This window comes from Microcaecilia unicolor, chromosome 12 (genome assembly GCF_901765095.1).
Source record: "Microcaecilia unicolor chromosome 12, aMicUni1.1, whole genome shotgun sequence".
In the NCBI taxonomy this organism is placed as follows: Eukaryota; Metazoa; Chordata; class Amphibia; order Gymnophiona; family Siphonopidae; genus Microcaecilia; species Microcaecilia unicolor.
In genome coordinates, this window is record NC_044042.1 from 63,791,409 (window position 1) to 63,810,758 (window position 19,350).

Sequence of the window (19,350 nt, forward strand, 5' to 3'; positions counted from 1 at the left end):
TTATTTCGCTAATACGGGTTTCCCCGCCCCTCCACTGGGACGTTTTGCGAGGACGTCCTCAGCAAAACTTGGGCGTCCCTTTTGATTATGCCTCTCTATATGTTTCAAGCATTATTTTCGTTTTTTTTTATTCATTGCAATATTTTCATTTAAACAAGGAGGTGGAGATATTAATTTTCATTTAACCCTCATAAAATCACCCATGCATACACTTTTAGTTGCATTGAAGTAAGAGGGGGATTTTAAAATGGTCAATGTATGCAGGTAAATGGCTTTAATAACTGTCTCAAGTCACACAATGAGAGCAATTCTATAATTAGACGCCTGGAGAGTGCACAGCAGGAGCCTTTCTCCGAAGAAAAATAGGTGCCTCCTTTCCTGTCTAGAATGCTAGTGTAAATGGCTATTAACGCACCTAATATATGGGCACATGCACTTATGCCCACCATAGAACCGGTGTAAACAGGGTCACCGGGAGACTGAGCCGGGCCCGGGGCTGGACCGCCTCTGCCGCCGCCTCCCTTGGACAGGACCACCGCTGCCGCCCAACCTCCAGGATACTGTGTAGCCAGACTTCAAAAATTGGGGGGGGGGGGGGGGGGGGGAGGACAGAGCCCAAAGTGTGAGTGTGTGGGGGGGCACATTTTGCCCTACCTCCCTGCCCCCCCCCACCTCAACTCCACATACCTTGGTTGGCAGGGGTCCCCAAGCCCTGCCAACAGAAGTCTTCCTCCAGCGCTGTTCACCAGACATGAAGGGAAGCATCCGTAAGGCAGGCAATGCAGCGGAGAACAGTGCTGAAGGAAAAAGGCTTCTGTTGGCGGGACTTGGGAACCTCCGCCAGCCAAACCAGAGGCCCCAAATGCAATTCTGAATCCTGGTTGCTCCTCCCCAGCCTCTAATGGGGGCCCAGTGAAAGAGTCTGTCTCTCTGCTGCTCCTGTCGGGACCCAGGTCACCGGATCCTGTCAGGAGCAGGACAGAAACAGATCCTGGCACCGGGCCCCCCTTGGAGGCCAGGCCCGGGGAAATCTTGCCCCCACTGTCCCTGGTTGTAAGCTGCAAGTGCCTAAGTAGTCCTTTTACAAAGCTGTGGTAGAAAGTGGCCTTAGTGCATCCTTACTTAGATCTTTCCCATGCGATAAGACTATTTATACCGCTGCTGGAAAATGGCCAATATTCCATTGTCTGAATTAATGGCTATGCGCTAATGTTGCCGTTAGCACTCAGCCATTTACCAAAAATTAGTGCTTGAGCCCTTTTACTGACACCAATTTTGGAGGCAGTAAGGGTTCACACGCTAATCCTACAAGCGTGCAGCAATGTGGATGCGCTAACTGATTAACGCAGTACTGTCCTCTCTCCACCCCCAGACACATCCCCCCCTATTTAAATTTGCTACCCCGCCCATCGGAAACCTTCAGGGCGGTTTACAATCTAAAAAGTAGTGGGGGAGACGACATTACTCAAGACTAGGGGGTCCTTTTACAAAGGCGTGCTGAAAAATGGTTTGCGGTAGTGTAGGCATGGGTTCTGGGCGCGCGCCGATCCATTTTTCAGCGTGCCAGTAAAAAAGGCCTCTTTTTTTTGCCGAAAATGGGTGTGCGGCAAAATCACTGGGGGAGTAAAGGGAGGTGATCCCCGCTTCCCTCCAGTGGCCATCTGGTCAGTTGGAGCTCTTTTTTGGGACTTGGTCCTAAAAATACATGGACCAAGTCTGGCCGGCGAAATGCTCGTTCGAGCCAGCCTTTTTTTTTTTTCATAATAAGGTGAAGCCAGCCATCTCGTAACCCTGCCCCGCCCCTTCCCGCCTTCGCTACCCTACCAACACGCCCCCTTGAAGGTTGGCCGGCGCCGCAATGAAAAAGCAATTGGGGCCGGCCAAAATCGGCTTTCGATAATACCGATTTGGCCGGGATTGAGAGATCGCCGGCGATCTCCCGATTTGTGTCGGGACAACTAAGCCAGGGGTTCCCAAAAGCTTTTAGTTCACGGCACCCTTAATGTCTGAGCAATTTTTCACGGCACCCCCCCCCCCCCCCCCGGCCACATGGGTCTCTGCACCCCTTGGTCACATGGGTCTCCACACACCCCCACGGCCACATAGGTCTCCCTTTCCCTGCAGCCTCTTCCCAGAAAGTTCAGCACACCATTTCCTGTAGACTCTCTCCTCCCATAAATCCAGCACACTTCTGCCTTCTCTAAATCCAGCATCGCTAGCTACCTTCCTTCCTGCAGGTCCAGGATCACTGCTGCTTCCTTCTCCTTCCCCCACTGCCGCTGCAGTGCTTGCAGCTTACATTTTCAGGCCGTCCACAATTCACAGAGGCAGGCACTCTAGGGCCTTCCCAGTCTGCTGCATCCGGCCCTCTCTGATGCAACCTCCTGTTGTGAGGGCCGGACGCGGCAGAGGGAAGTCCCCGCAGTGCCTGGGGAATCACGGAGGACCCGAAAACGTAAGCTGCAAGCACTGCGGCGGCAGCAGGAGAAGAAGCAGGAAGCAGCAGATTCCGGACATGCGGGAGGGGAAATTAGGAAGCGATGCTGGATTGTGAACGGCGGGAAGGAGGTTAAGATGTGCCGTGGCACCCCTGAGAGTTCACTGCAGTGCGCCGGGTCCTGTGGCACAGAGTTTGGGAAACGGTGAACTAAGCACTAGTCTGTAAAGACACGCATATGTGCCACAGCACAGAATGTGAAGGCGGGCATACACATGGGCGGGCTCTGGTTAGAGAATGCACTTATGCACATAAATTATAGAACACTGTAATTTATGCATATTTCATGGCAATCTGCTGTACGGCTGGTGCAAGTGTCGTGCTATATGTGCATTATTTGCACTACTACGCTAGTATTCTATAAAGGAAAGTTGACATCTGCTTTTCTGGATGAATAGGCTCCAGAAAGCCCCCCCCCCCCCCCTTTATAGAACTGCCCTCCTCATGTTTAAAGAGTCAACACTCTCATCATATTCTATGGATCTACAGACATACTTACTGGTGAAGCTCTGTCTGCATGCAATTCTTCTCTGCCTCCATGGTTTCTTTTTCCTTTTTTAGTAACCTTTCATTATGTACAAATGTCTCGCTCTTGCTCCTCAGAGAATCCAGTTCTGTCTGTAATGCCTGGGAGTTGAGATGTAAACAGGTAAATAAAACAGAGGATCCCAGGGTTATTCACTGCATCAGGCACTCTGCCTCCATACAAGATGTAGTCCATCTCAGAAACAATGAAGGGAAGGAATCCTGTATGCTTCCAAGAAATAAGGTTCAGAAGCCAAGCTGGGAAAGATTTCATAGGAGCGATCCATGAATGCAGACTTTTTCTCACCTATTTTTTTTATATCTTTTAGTATGCTGTGTGTTTTACCTTATTTTGCTGATACAGTCTCTCTCTAAGCTCTTTAACAACTCCAAGATCTCTCTGGAGGGTATCCAGCTGAGATGTCTGTGTATCCAAAGTCTTCTGCAGCCCTGAGTTTTTTCTCTGTAATGAATGGTTGTTTCTTTCCAGTGCTGTCACACTTTCCTGGAATCACAGAAAGTAATTATGCTAGATGACACACACAGGCCAAATTTTCAGACAGAGACAAGATGACATGCACTGGACAAAACCTCAAGGTATAACAGAGTAATACTATTTTAGCAAAATATTTATTAGAGTCCGTTTTAGAAAGAATGTGGACAGGGGAGTTGAGATGTCTAAGTCAGAAGGTACACTTTGTAAATTACGCCAGACGCACGCAGAGGAACTTCCAGAGAAGATGAGGAAGGAATGCGAAGGGCACAACAACACTTCGGCTGTTGGGGGTTTGGGTCCCCCGTCAGCACAGGTAGTACTCAACGGCGGTGGGGGGCGGTTTTCGGCGGTCCGGGGGGGGGGCGACGGGTTCACGGAGGGGGGGTCGAGGGGGTCGTTGCGCGCGCGGGGGGGGGGGGGGGGTGACACCTGATTCCGAGGCAGGGGGAGGAGTACTTCTCCCCTTGCCTTGGAATCAGCTGTCATGACGTCAGTGACGTCAGTGCGTGTCTACCTAGCAGACCACCTCCAGCCTAGGGAGCCACAGTCCCAGGCACAGAACGTTGGAGGTGAGAATTATTATATAGGATGAGCTAGAGATGGGAGTAACTAGTGAGGTAATTACATTTTCTGACGACACAAAGTTATTCAAGATTGTTAAATCGCAAGAGGATTGTGAAAAATTACAAGAGGACCTTACGAGACTGGGAAACTGGGCGTCTAAATGGCAGATGACGTTTAATGTGAGCAAGAGCAAAGTGATTCATGTGGGAAAGAGCAACCCGAATTATAGCTACGTAATGCAAGGTTCCACATTAGGAGGCACCGACCAAGAAAGGGATCTTGGCGTCATCGTTGATGATAAGTTGAAACCCTGTGCTCAGTGTGCTGCAGCGGCTAAGAAAGCAAATAGAATGTTAGGTATTATTAGGAAAGGAATGGAAAACAAAACAAGGATGTTATAATGCCTTTGTATTGATCCATGGTGCGACCGCACCTCGAATATTGTGTTCAATTCTGGTCACCGCATCTCAAAAAAGATATAGTGGAATTAGAAAAGGTACAAAGAAGGGTGACAAAAAAGATAAAGGGGATGGGAACACTTTCCTATGAGGAAAGGCTAAAGCTGCTAGGGTTCTTCAGCTTGGAGAAAAGGAGGCTGAGGGGAGATATGATAGAGGTATATAAAATAATGAGTGGAGTGGAACGAGTAGACATTAAGTGTCTGTTTATTCTTTCCAAAAACACTAGGACTAGGGGGCATTCAATGAAGCTAGAAAGTAGTAAATTTAAAAAGAATTGGAAATTGTTTCTTCACTCAACGTGTAATTAAACTCTGGAATTCATTGCCAGAGAATGTAGTAAAAGCAGTTAGCTTAGCGGGGTTTAAAAAAAGGTTTGGATGGCTTCCTAAAGAAAAAGTCCATAGACCATTATTAAAATGGACTTGGGGAAAATCCACTGCTTATTTCTAGGATACTAATCTCAACACACACAAAATTAGTAGAGAACTACCGGGAGTACCAGTGTATAGGAGGTTTAAGGGCAAAGTCTCATTTCAACATTGCAGCTACTCTTGGCATTATTGCTGCGGTTTTATAATCATAGACATTATACCCACCATCCTTCTGCTGGTCTTCACTGGTAGCTAACTTCTTTTTTTCTATTTTTCTTTTTCTCTTTTTCTATTCTGCTAGTTACTAGCACATTAATTATGTGAACTGTCACTACTTATTTCTAGGATAAGCAGCATAAAACGAATTGCACTTTTTTGGGATCTTGCCAGGTACTTGTGACCTGGATTGGCCACTGTTAGAAACAGGGTGCTGGGCTTGATGGATCTTTGTTCTTCCCAGTATGGCAATACTTATGTACTCTGCTGGCCGACCTTTTCAATGCTTCTCTAGAGTCAGGAGTGGTCCTGGAGGACTGGAGAAGAGTAGATGTGGTCCCTCTCTACAAAAACAGGAGGTTGGGAATTACAGGCCAGTAAATCTGACTTCTGCAGTAAGTAAATGAATGAAAATGCTTTTAAAACAGAGAATAGTAAAAGTTTTGGAATCCAATGGATTACAGGACCTAAGGCAACATGATTTCACTACAGGCAGATCTTGTCAGACAAATCTGATTAATTTCTTTGACTGGGTGACCAGAGAGTTGGATCGAGGGAGAGCGCTAGATGTGGTATTTAGCCTTTAACGTATTTCTCCATAGATGACTAATAAATAAACTGAACTGAGTTCCCTCAGTATGAGCCCTAAAGTGGCTGATTGGGTTAGTAACTGGTTGAGTGGAAGACGACAGAAGGTAGATGTAAATGGAGCTCATTCTGAGGGAAAGGATGTTACCAGTAGTGTGCCGCAAGGTTTGATTCTTAACATTTTTGTAAGCGATATTGCTGAAGGGCTGTCTGGTAAGGTTTGCCTCTTTGCAGATGACACCAAAATCTACAATAGGGTAGACACCCCTGATGGTATGTATAACATGAGGAAAGACTAAGTGAAGCTAGAGGAATGATCTGGAATGTGGCAGCTAAGATTTAAAGTAAATAAAATGCAGGGTCATGAATTTGGGCTACAAAAACCCAAAGGAACAATACAATTGAGAGGGTGAAGAATGTTTGTGCATGAAAGAGGAGCGGGACTTGGGTGTGATCGTATGTGATGATCTTAAGGTGGCCAAACAGGTAGAAAAGGCGGCGGCAAAAGCTAGAAGAATGTTTGGGTGAATAGGGAGAAGAATGGCCAGTAGGAAAAAGGAGGTGATGATGCTCCTTTATAAGACTCTGGTGAGACCTCATTTAGAATATTGTGTACAATTCTGGAGGCCCCACCTTCAAAGAGATATAACAGGCTGAAATCGGTCCAGAGGGCGACTACTAAAATGGTCAGTGGTCTTCATCATAAAAAGTATGGGAACAGACTTAAAGATCTCAATTATGTATAAGAAAGGCAGGAGAGGGGAGATGCAATAGAGACATTTAAATTCCTACATGGAATAAATGCACAGGAAGTGAGTCTCTTTCAATTGAAAGGAAGCTCTTGAACGAGGGGGGCACAGGATGAAGGTGAAAGGGGATAGACTTAGAAGTAACCTGAGGAAATACTTCTTCACAGAAAGTGTGGTGAATTTGTGGAATGGCCTCCCAGTGGAAATGGTGGAGATGAAAACAGTATCTGAATTGAAGAGAGCTTGGGACAAGTGCATAAGATTTCTAAGAGAGTAATAAGGAGAGTCGATGGCATGGATGGGCAGACTGGATAGGCCAGACGGTCTTTATCCGCCTACATTTTTCTCTGTTTTGCTGTTTCTAATTCTAAGGAAAGCAGCAATATCCGTATAGTTATCCGGATAAATCTAGCACAGCAAACGGGTTAACCTAAATTTATCTAGATACCAATCTCAATATAGGACTGAATATTGCAGAAGCACTGACTGTTCTATATATATATTCAGTGCCGCTTGCTATCCGGATAGAGACATTGAATATACATGATTAATTTAAACGCACAGCTAGTGTTTAAAAAAAAAGTCTGCCGGCTGAGGTGTTCATATATTGACCTGATTATTTTGAATAAAGTGTTTGGTCAGTTTGGCAGTTGATGGGTGTCAGGGGTTTCCTTTAATCTTGGAGTACCTTTACACCCATGGCCAAGCTGTTCTGCTAACTGTCTGCATTTGCAAACTGCTCTGGCATTTCTTTTATTACAGGTGAAATTGATGTCATTGTCTTTTCCTCTGCATACCTGGCTCTTCTCAAGTTTCACCTCAATGTTCTTTTTTTCCAGCTGCAGCTCTTCCAGCTCCATTTTAATCTTTATCAGGTCCTGGTTCTGCTGTGCAAACCCCTGCATTGTTCCCTTTTCAGATGACAAAGAGCACTTCAATAAGTCATTGCAATGATAATACAGAAAACCTTAAAATGGAGACTTCTGTAGAAGGTGTTTTTGGAGCATAGGAGGTTTGGGCTTAGATAAGGTTTTACACATAAGCATACATTCAGAAACGGGATAGATTTTGATTTGAATTGGAAGAATAGGAATGAATAAATGAAATATCAAACAGAAAACTTAAATGTGTTAACTAGTTAGATGTGAGGGAATAACAGTATGCTTATCCACCTAAGATCTCAGGGGTTAATTTTCATACTCCCTTCACAGCAGCAAAGTCGGTGGGTTGACGGTGAAAGCCTACATACAGACATTTAGGGCTAGATTCAGTAAACGGCACTCAAAATTCAGCACCAAAAAAAAAAATCAGCACTGAACAGTATTCTATAACAGACGTTCCAGGATCGGCGCCCTTCAAAGAATAGCTTGTAGTGCCAGGATCCGCGCTCAACTTTGGGCATGAGGAGTTATACCAACTGAAACCCAATGTGCAAGTTGGATTCAAATCCACACTATTCTGTAACACTTACATAACACCCCTGACCTGCCCACCCCCCTCCCATGGCCACACCCCCTTTGCAGATCCAGACAGAAACACTTACCCCAGCTATTTAAAGCCATTTAACCAGCCAGGAACAACGCCTGGCCAGTTAAATGGGACAAAACCGGCTATCCAGTGATATACAGTGGAGGATAGCCAATTGTCTCCTGCTAATTATCCCCCATAAACGGCTAGGAGATATCCAGCTGGATTGTAAGTGGCCACATCAGGCCATTTAAATAGCTTGTAAGCTCTTTGAGCAGGGACTGTCTTTCTTCTATGTTTGTGCAGTGCTGCGTATGCCTTGTAGCGCTATAGAAATGCTAAATAGTAGTAGTAGTAGTAGCTGGTTATCTATAGCTGGTTTAAAGTTCTAGTTCTATAGCTTTGAACACAAACGTAGCTGGTTAACTTTAAACCTGCCTGGCATTTAATTTCCAGGCTGACCACCGTTTTCATGCGGATCTGCCATTCCTGCCCCATTTCAGCACCTTGCATCTGTTAGAATGCTTTTCTGCGCCAAAAATTCAGCACATAAGTAGCACCTAACGATCATCACCATATATAGAATTCTCCCGTCAGAGGGTAAATCTCTAAAGAAGTGCCTCTTTTTAAATGTCAAGTATGCATGTAAATGACCAGAATAGCGGCATACATGCACATACAGTGGTGGAAATAAGTATTTGATCCCTTGCTGATTTTGTAAGTTTGCCCACTGACAAAGACATGAGCAGCCCATAATTGAAGGGTAGGTTATTGGTAACAGTGAGAGATAGCACATCACAAATTAAATCCGGAAAATCACATTGTGGAAAGTATATGAATTTATTTGCATTCTGCAGAGGGAAATAAGTATTTAATCCCTCTGGCAAACAAGACCTAATACTTGGTGGCAAAACCCTTGTTGGCAAGCACAGCGGTCAGACGTCTTCTGTAGTTGATGATGAGGTTTGCACACATGTCAGGAGGAATTTTGGTCCACTCCTCTTTGCAGATCATCTCTAAATCATTAAGAGTTCTGGGCTGTCGCTTGGCAACTCGCAGCTTCAGCTCCCTCCATAAGTTTTCAATGGGATTAAGGTCTGGTGACTGGCTAGGCCACTCCATGACCCTAATGTGCTTCTTCCTGAGCCACTCCTTTGTTGCCTTGGCTGTATGTTTTGGGTCATTGTCGTGCTGGAAGACCCAGCCACGACCCATTTTTAAGGCCCTGGCGGAGGGAAGGAGGTTGTCACTCAGAATTGTACGGTACATGGCCCATCCATTCTCCCATTGATGCGGTGAAGTAGTCCTGTGCCCTTAGCAGAGAAACACCCCCAAAACATAACATTTCCACCTCCATGCTTGACAGTGGGGACGGTGTTCTTTGGGTCATAGGCAGCATTTCTCTTCCTCCAAACACGGCGAGTTGAGTTCATGCCAAAGAGCTCAATTTTTGTCTCATCTGACCACAGCACCTTCTCCCAATCACTCTCGGCATCATCCAGGTGTTCACTGGCAAACTTCAGACGGGCCGTCACATGTGCCTTCCGGAGCAGGGGGACCTTGCGGGCACTGCAGGATTGCAATCCATTATGTCGTAATGTGTTACCAATGGTTTTCGTGGTGACAGTGGTCCCAGCTGCCTTGAGATCATTGACAAGTTCCCCCCTTGTAGTTGTAGGCTGATTTCTAACCTTCCTCATGATCAAGGATACCCCACGAGGTGAGATTTTGCGTGGAGCCCCAGATCTTTGTCGATTGACAGTCATTTTGTACTTCTTCCATTTTCTTACTATGGCACCAACAGTTGTCTCCTTCTCGCCCAGCGTCTTACTGATGGTTTTGTAGCCCATTCCAGCCTTGTGCAGGTGTATGATCTTGTCCCTGACATCCTTAGACAGCTCCTTGCTCTTGGCCATTTCGTAGAGGTTAGAGTCTGACTGATTCACTGAGTCTGTGGACAGGTGTCTTTCATACAGGTGACCATTGCCGACAGCTGTCTGTCATGCAGGTAACGAGTTGATTTGGAGCATCTACCTGGTCTGTAGGGGCCAGATCTCTTACTGGTTGGTGGGGGATCAAATACTTATTTCCCTCTGCAGAATGCAAATAAATTCATATACTTTCCACAATGTGATTTTCCGGATTTAATTTGTGATGTGCTATCTCTCACTGTTACCAATAACCTACCCTTCAATTATGGGCTGCTCATGTCTTTGTCAGTGGGCAAACTTACAAAATCAGCAAGGGATCAAATACTTATTTCCACCACTGTAAATGCAGTGGTGTACCAAGGGGGGGGGGGCGGTGGGGGTGGTCCGCCCTGGGTGCACGCCGCTGGGGGGGGGTGCCGCGCGCCTGTCGGCTCTTCATTTTCATGCTCCCTCTGCCCCGGAACAGGGGCAGAGGGAGCATGAAAACGAAGAGCCGACAGGCGCGCGGCACCCCCCCCCCAGCGGCGTGCACCCGGGGGGGGTTCTTTCACTGGGGGGTCGCGCTGCACCCGGGGGGTTGTGGCGCATCGGCGATCCGCTCCGGGTGTCAGCGCCCCTAGGAACGCCACTGCATAAATGTCAATATTCTATTTACATGCGATTCCATAAAATGGCACCTACATGCGATGGCGTGCAGTTCTAAGGTGGGAAGGCATACATTTCTGTGCATAAATTATAGAACACTATAATTTACGCGTGTTTTTTTGGCAGTCTAGGTGCCAGCATTTTCTCCAGCTAGTGTACATGGTTGCCCTCTTTCCTTTATAGAAGAGACTTCAGATAGCCATCCCTTTATAGACTTACCCTGTTTTTTTGTGAACTGCTTAAGCAGGAGGTCCCTGCATGCAGTTAGACCTCCTTTTCCTGCAGGTATTTCTCTGGGCTAAATCTATAAGGGTGCTTTCATCTATTTGTTATGTCTTAATCACCAATTGGTAAGGCTCAAGGCATGTAAAATACACGAAACATAACAATACAAATCATAGGAACCAATTTTTAAGATCAAGCCCCCACAAAGCTGGCTCCTATGATACAAATCATAGGCGTAGACTGGGGGGGGGCGAGGGGGGGCAATGCCCCCCCAAACAACGATGAGGCGCCGCCGCGCCATTAGTTTAAAAAAAAAAACACATGCACACACGCGCTCCTCTCCATCCGCTTGGCTTCCCTGCTCTCTCTGTCTGCGTCCCGCCTTCCTCTGACGTCAGAGGAAGGCGGGACGCAGACAGAGAGGGCAGGGAAGCCAAGCGGAGTAACGGACGGAGAGGAGCGTGTCCGTCTACCCCTCTCTCTTCCTCCCTCCCTCCCTCCGTCGCAGGCAGCAGTCTTTTCCAGCGTTCCTGGCAGCGGTAGCGATGTACACGCTGCCTTTGGCTCTGCCCCGAAGCCTTCTCTTCAAGTTCCTGTTCCTGCATAGGTGGGAACAGGAACTTGAAGAGAAGGCTTCCAGGGCAGACCGAAGGCAGCGGGTACATCGCTACCGCTGCCAGGAACGCTGAAAAAGCTGAAGACTGTTGCCTGCACCGGAGGAAGGGAGGGAGGAAGAGAGGGGGTAAACGGAGTCACCATCTTGGACCTCGCGGGGGGGGGGGGGGAGCAGAGGGAAGATGGATGGGACTGGGAGGGTTGGGGAGCAGAGGGAAGGAGCAAGAGATGGATGGGACTGGGTGGGGTGGGAAGCAGAGGGAAGGAGCAAGAGATGGATGGGACTGCGAGGGGTGGGGAGCAGAGGGAAGCCTACTGGAAAGAAGACACTGAATAAAACAGAAGACACTGGGACCAAAGCGAATAGAAAAACTAAATGATCAGACAACAAAGGTAGATAAAAGTATTTTATTCATAATTTATTAATTGAAATGTGTCAGCTTTTTGAAATGTGCATCTGTGATATTTTGCCTGTAAATTCAATTCCTTCCTCCACATTAGCATATTCATTTGCATATGTGTATATGCAAATGATATGCTAATATGCTCCGCCCATTCTTTGCCCCCCCCAAATGAAACAGTCAAACTACGCCTATGATACAAATGTATATTGTTGCAGTCACTGTCCTGCCCTACCCCCAGAATTGCCTCCCCAAATGCAACTAGAGGTCTACACATTGTGGAACTAGGTGTGTAGTTTACTCACCTGAATTCTGGGACCTACGACACCACAAGGGTGAGAGCAGTGGCGTTCCCAGCCTCGACGGCACCTGGGGCGGATCGCCGATGCGCCCCCCCCCCCCCGGGTGCACGCCGCTGGGGGGGTGCCACAGCGCGCGCCTGTCTGCTGCTCCCAGTTCGCTACGCTCGCTAAATTCTCTCGTTCGCTGCAGCTCCCGCCCTCTGCCCCGGAACAGGAAGTAACCTGTTCCAGGGCAGAAGGAGGGAGCTGCTGCAGCGAACGAGAGAATTTAGCGAGCGTAGCAAACTGGGAGCAGACAGGTGCGCACTGCAGCACCCCCCCAGCGGCGTGCATCTGGGGCGGACCGCCCCCCCCCCGCCCCCCCCTTAGTACGCCACTGGGTGAAACAGGAATTTCTACTTATAGCTCAGGTATTAGTTAGGTTTGGTTTTACCTGTAACCATATCTATTGGTGTAATAATTAGCATATTTTGGTAGTGTACAGAGTTTTGTAAGTTACTTTGCATTTTGCCATATTGTTATTTTTATATCTATAATAAAGTATTTATTTCCAATTTGGCATTATTCCTTTCAGCAGAGCCTAAGGGCCAATTAGGTACTCTCAAATCCTTAGCAAACAAGTCCAGAATAATTGCTATTTAGTGATTATCTGATATAGAAGTATTTCTACAGATGATTATCTCATTTTTTTGGAAGTAGGTGGAGCACCTAATGTCGTCATCAGTCCATTCACTGATTCTTTTTGAATATTTTTTTACTCCATTTCAACTTATTTTTCACTTATATACTTATTCATATTTCATTGTTCAATTCCATTTATGTTTACTAAAAATCAAGTACTTATCTTCAAAGTTTCTTCCAAAGGGCATATGTGCCGACATGTGTTTCACCTATGCTGTTTCAAGGAGTTCCCCTTAACTTATACTGCGATGAAATAACATCCTGCTTCATTTAGTCAAAAACAGGATGAACAAGTGAAATATGAATAAGTACATAAGTGAAAAATAAGTGAAAATGGACTAAAAAATATATTAAAAAAGAATGGGTGTACGGACTGATGATAATATAAGGTGTTCCACCTACTTCCAAGAAATGAGATAATCATCTCAATGGAAGCTCACCTCTGACGGTCCATTATTAGATGCATTTAACTTGGAGAATTTAAATTGCAGATACATTTACACTGTGTGAATGTTTACAATAATGGCACTTATGTGCATATGTGTGCACATATGTGCATAAATTTCAAAATTCTGCTTAGGTGTTATTCTTTTAATACCCATGCAACTTACACAATGCATAATTCCATGGAAGTGTATACATGGGTGGGGCTCAAACTTACACATGTAACTTATCGAAAACTGTCAGTTACACAGGTATCTGAAACACTTGGTGCTAACACTTACACTAGCTCTATAGCTGTCATAAATAACTATGTCAAAATGTTAAGCCCAGTGTGATGGAGGGAGTGGTATAGCAGCAGGTTTCCCTAAGAACACTCCCTCATTGGTGTTGAAGTTAAAACTCCTTATAGCAGGTGGCAGCTGAGTCAAAGGGGTGGGACTCAGCCAGGGAGGTGGTTACATACTGTGGGGCAGAACAACAGTTCAGGGAGGCCCAAAGGGAAGCGGTGTCCAGGAGGAAGGCTCCAAGTGAAGGAATCCTCTCAAAGTGTTGACTGGGCTGCAGTACCTGTGGGGGAGTCCCAGGGAAGCAAGGAGTGGCCCTAGCTCAGAAGTTTTGCACCCTGTGTTAAGAAGTAGGCACCCAGAAGCAGAAGACTGCAAAGGTAAAAGAGTGCCTTTGTTTAACTTTGAAGACCTAGGTCTTGACTATCCCAGGCCTGGATTTATGTGTGAGTAGCCTGACAAGATAGAACTGTTGAGAAAATAATTGTCAATGTGGTTAACGTGGAGGGGCATAATCGAACGGGGCCGGCCATCTTTAAGGGCAGCCATCTCTAATTGCGGCCCCGTAAAGCGGCATACCTGACCGTATTATCGAAACAAGATGGCCGGCCATCTTTTGTTTCGATAATACGGTCGGGGCCGGCCAAATCTCAACATTTGGGCCGGCCTTAGAGATCACCGCCATTGGTTTTCGCCAATAATGGAAACTAATGGCGGCCATCTCAAACCCGGCCTAATCCAAGCCATTAGGTCAGGGGAGGAGCCAACATTTGTAGTGCACTGGTTCCCCTCACATGCCAGGACACCAACCAGACACCCTAGGGGGCACTGCAGTGGACTTCACAAATTGATCCTAGGTGCATAGCTCCCTTACCTTGGGTGCTGAGCCCCCCAACCCCCCCCCCACCACAAAACCCACTACCCACAACTGTACATCACTACCATAGCCCTTAAAGGGTAACGGGGGGCACCTAGATGTGGGTACAGTGGGTTTGTGGTGGGTTTTGGAGGGCTCCCATGTACCACCACGCCTGGGTCCACCTGCTTGAAGTGCATTGCAATACCCACTAAAAACTGCTCCAGGGACCTGCATAGTGCTGTGATGGAGCTGGGTATGACATTTGAGGCTGGCATAGAGGCTGGCAAAAAAATGTATTTAAATTTTTTTGTGTGTGTGGGAGGGGGTTGGTGACCACTGGGGGAGTAAGGGGAGGTGATCCCCGATTCCCTCCGGTGGTCATCTGGTCAGTTCAGGCACCTTTTCAAAGCTTGGTCGTGAACAAAAAAGGATCAAGTAAAGTCGGTCAAATGCTCGTCAGAGCCGGCCTTGTTTTTTTCATTATCAGCCGAGGCCAGCCATCTCTTAACCACGCCCCATCCTGCCTTCGGTACACTGCCGATACGCCCCCTTGAACTTTGGCCGGACCTGTGACGGAAAGCAGTTGAAGCCGGCCAAAATTGGCTTTCGATTATACCGATTTGGCCGGCTGTAGGAGAAGGCCGGCCATCTCCCAATTTGTGTCGGAAGATGGCCGGCCTTCTCCTTCGAAAATAAAGCAGGATAGTAACATAGTAAATGACGACAGATAAAGACCTGAACGGTCCATCCAATCTGCCCAACAGCTGATCTGCAAGGCTTCGTTCTGTGAGTCTGAAGTCCTGCACGTATGGTTGTTTCCCATGTTTGAGCCTCAGTCTGTGACAGGAACAGACTATGCCATTTTGATTGCTGGTTCAATAATAAAGATTTTCGGTTCTGACTTACAGTACACTCTGCCTGTGTCTGTGAGGGCGCCATACCTGTCGATCAGCCACACTGCCACACCCAGTTAGGCTAGTATTCTATAAGGGAAAGTAGGCACCTACAGTGGTGGAAATAAGTATTTGATCCCTTGCTGATTTTGTAAGTTTGCCCACTGACAAAGACATGAGCAGCCCATAATTGAAGGGTAGGTTATTGGTAACAGTGAGAGATAGCACATCACAAATTAAATCCGGAAAATCACATTGTGGAAAGTATATGAATTTATTTGCATTCTGCAGAGGGAAATAAGTATTTGATCCCCCACCAACCAGTAAGAGATCTGGCCCCTACAGACCAGGTAGATGCTCCAAATCAACTCGTTACCTGCATGACAGACAGCTGTCGGCAATGGTCACCTGTATGAAAGACACCTGTCCACAGACTCAGTGAATTAGTCAGACTCTAACCTCTACAAAATGGCCAAGAGCAAGGAGCTGTCTAAGGATGTCAGGGACAAGATCATACACCTGCACAAGGCTGGAATGGGCTACAAAACCAGCCAAGGCTGGGCGAGAAGGAGACAACTGTTGGTGCCATAGTAAGAAAATGGAAGAAGTACAAAATGACTGTCAATCGACAAAGATCTGGGGCTCCACGCAAAATCTCACCTCGTGGGGTATCCTTGATCATGAGGAAGGTTAGAAATCAGCCTACAACTACAAGGGGGGAACTTGTCAATGATCTCAAGGCAGCTGGGACCACTGTCACCACGAAAACCATTGGTAACACATTACGACATAACGGATTGCAATCCTGCAGTGCCCGCAAGGTCCCCCTGCTCCGGAAGGCACATGTGACGGCCCGTCTGAAGTTTGCCAGTGAACACCTGGATGATGCCGAGAGTGATTGGGAGAAGGTGCTGTGGTCAGATGAGACAAAAATTGAGCTCTTTGGCATGAACTCAACTCGCCGTGTTTGGAGGAAGAGAAATGCTGCCTATGACCCAAAGAACACCGTCCCCACTGTCAAGCATGGAGGTGGAAATGTTATGTTTTGGGGGTGTTTCTCTGCTAAGGGCACAGGACTACTTCACCGCATCAATGGGAGAATGGATGGGGCCATGTACCGTACAATTCTGAGTGACAACCTCCTTCCCTCCGCCAGGGCCTTAAAAATGGGTCGTGGCTGGGTCTTCCAGCACGACAATGACCCAAAACATACAGCCAAGGCAACAAAGGAGTGGCCCAGGAAGAAGCACATTAGGGTCATGGAGTGGCCTAGCCAGTCACCAGACCTTAATCCCATTGAAAACTTATGGAGGGAGCTGAAGCTGCGAGTTGCCAAGCGACAGCCCAGAACTCTTAATGATTTAGAGATGATCTGCAAAGAGGAGTGGACCAAAATTCCTCCTGACATGTGTGCAAACCTCATCATCAACTACAGAAGACGTCTGACCGCTGTGCTTGCCAACAAGGGTTTTGCCACCAAGTATTAGGTCTTGTTTGCCAGAGGGATTAAATACTTATTTCCCTCTGCAGAATGCAAATAAATTCATATACTTTCCACAATGTGATTTTCCGGATTTAATTTGTGATGTGCTATCTCTCACTGTTACCAATAACCTACCCTTCAATTATGGGCTGCTCATGTCTTTGTCAGTGGGCAAACTTACAAAATCAGCAAGGGATCAAATACTTATTTCCACCACTGTATATATAGCCAGGAAAGCAGAAGGGTCCTGAGCCAAAATTGAGGGCCCTACACCCCATACAGGCCTAAAAAGTCCTTTATAAAATTACTGCCTGTATTTTTAAACTGCTTTATTATTCATTTGGAAAGCAGTATAGAACATGCATTCAACTATGGTTAACTTAATAGAATGCAAAAAATCTGATGTTAAATGCACAAGTGAATGCAAAGCTACAGAACAAATCAGTTTGTGATACCAGGCAGACAAGATAGGGCCTTGCCATTATCTGCCATGGTGCTCTACGTTTCAGTGAAGCAGGAAATTCTTGGGCAAGATATGAGAAAGGAGAGAAAAGAAAGGGAAGCCATGCAAAACCAGAGAGAGTCTCCAGTGTTAGGAAGATGATAGCAACACACCTCAGTAGTGACAAGAAGGATCTCCTCTTCCACCTCCTGACAGATCTGGAAAGGTACACTGGCACCTCGTACCACTCCATTCCAGTCAACGTAGCAGAACTGGTAAAAGTCCTCCTCGTTCTTCGGAAGGTAATATGCTTCAAAATAGCATAACACATATTATTCTTTTCAATGCTTTCCACCAAAAGAACTCCTACAGCTTATGCACAAAGAAGCCCAACTGAAAAGGAAACTAGTATTCAACCAGCGGCCATCAGCATCTCTTTAAAAACTGACCATTGTAGGCTAATATCCATTGCCGGCCCCTATCCAGGTACTAGGACTGAATATTTGGGTACAAGGCAGCCAGCGGGTGTTAACCAGGTACCATCGATATTTAGCAATAGTGCCTACATAGCTACCCGGTTAACTTAGGACAGTCGTTTTTGCTGTCTCGGTCACTGCTTTTCAGCCATGCTAACTGCAGCATTTTGATAATATTGGTCCTATAAGCTCTTAGCAAAACGTTGGCCACCGTCAGTGGGACCATATTACCAGAATGGTGATGGTTTATTAGCTTTAAAGTTTTTTTTTGGCATGAGGTAACCAGTTAGGAGCCTCTTCTACCCAGTTAAATGGTTCTGAACATCAGGTCTATTAGACTGTAAGCTCTTTGAGCAGGGACTGTCTTTCTTCTATGTTTGTGCAGCGCTGCGTATGCCTTGTAGCGCTATAGAAATGCTAAATAATAGTAGTAGTAGCCCCTAAGGTTTTTTTTCCCACCCTAAATCTTCCCGCTGTTGCCACCCATTTTTATGTTCCTAAATTTAGGAGTTTTGTGAAATTTTGAGTATAAAGTTTCAGCTCTAGTAAATTTTCAAAGAGGCCAATTTAGGAACATAACTCTCAAAGGGGTCTTTTTACTAATCTGTGGTAAAAAAAAAAAAGTGGCCTTAGTGCACCCTTATGTGGGTCTTTCCCATGCACTAGGCCATTTTTACCGTGACCATAATGTCCTCGCACTAAAGGTTGCCATTAGCACGCGGTCATTTTTAAAAATTACCACAGGAGGCCTCACCACCTCTTATTTTGTAGGTTGTCAGGGCTCCTGCATCATTTGTGAGCTAACCAGTTAGTGCCCACTCTCCGCCCCTGAGACGCCCCCTACAAAAAAATTACTACCGTGCAGTTAGTACATGCACATGGCAAGACTAAAATGGAACGCTTTAGCGCATCCCACATTTGGCCATTTGTGCCGCGTTAGGTGCGCATTAGCGTCTAAGGCAGCTTAATAAATGGGCTGTAAAGTTAGGAACATAAATCGCTTGAATACTGGGTCCTTATATACTACCTCCCCAAAACTTCGTACGCCCAAAACAGTTCACAAAATAAATAGTTATTGGGTGTTTGCTTCAACACTTTAATAAATCTACATATTGTGCATCAAAAATTATGCTTTCTCATTTTGATTTAGAGGACAATTTTAAAGGCCATTCCAAAGGCACTCTTTAATCTGTACAAATGTTTTTTTGTGAATGTAGCGTCTCTATCACCCCGATATTCAAAATCATTTAACCGGCTAGGAACGGCACCTGGCTGGTTAAATGGTATTTATCCAGCCGTCTCCAGCTGAGTATCACCAGTTAGCGGCTAGTGGATAACTGGTTATATCGCGCAATATAACTGGCAATCCATTGGTTTTTAGTGTGGGTTTGGCAGCCATTTTTGGCCACATGTACAGCTGGAATATCTTTGGCTAGCACCAAATATCAGCCTGGCTGGTTAAGTTCAAACTGGCCACAAATAAACCTGATATTCAATGACAGTCACCGGAAATGGCCCAGCATTGAATATATGGCACTAGCGCTGACCACGGGAGTTCTTTGGGCTAACTCCTGCAGGTCTGAATATCGGCCCCTGTGTGCTTATTTTTACCCATAGTATGGGGCCGGGTTGGGGCATGGTTTGGAAATGCATGCATACTTTTGAATTTTCCGATGTATGTGTATTTTTTTGCTTGGAAAAGATACCTGCACAAAAAAGGAGTACTTTTCACTTA

The 19,350-nt window shown here is 46.2% G+C and overlaps 1 protein-coding gene across 4 annotated transcripts in view; it reads right to left on the reverse strand.

Moving 5' to 3' along the window:
* The window catches only part of CALCOCO2 (calcium binding and coiled-coil domain 2), a 119,074-nt gene that overhangs the window by 41,473 nt on the left and 58,251 nt on the right, over positions 1–19,350 (reverse strand). For all 4 annotated transcript variants that reach the window (XM_030221574.1, XM_030221573.1, XM_030221576.1 and 1 more), the window contains 4 exons: positions 17,313–17,449; positions 7,265–7,378; positions 3,369–3,527; positions 2,997–3,124 (listed from right to left, as the gene is read on the reverse strand). In XM_030221574.1, coding sequence (XP_030077434.1) covers positions 2,997–3,124; positions 3,369–3,527; positions 7,265–7,378; positions 17,313–17,449 — 538 coding nt within the window. The remainder of the gene's footprint in view (positions 1–2,996; positions 3,125–3,368; positions 3,528–7,264; positions 7,379–17,312; positions 17,450–19,350) is intronic.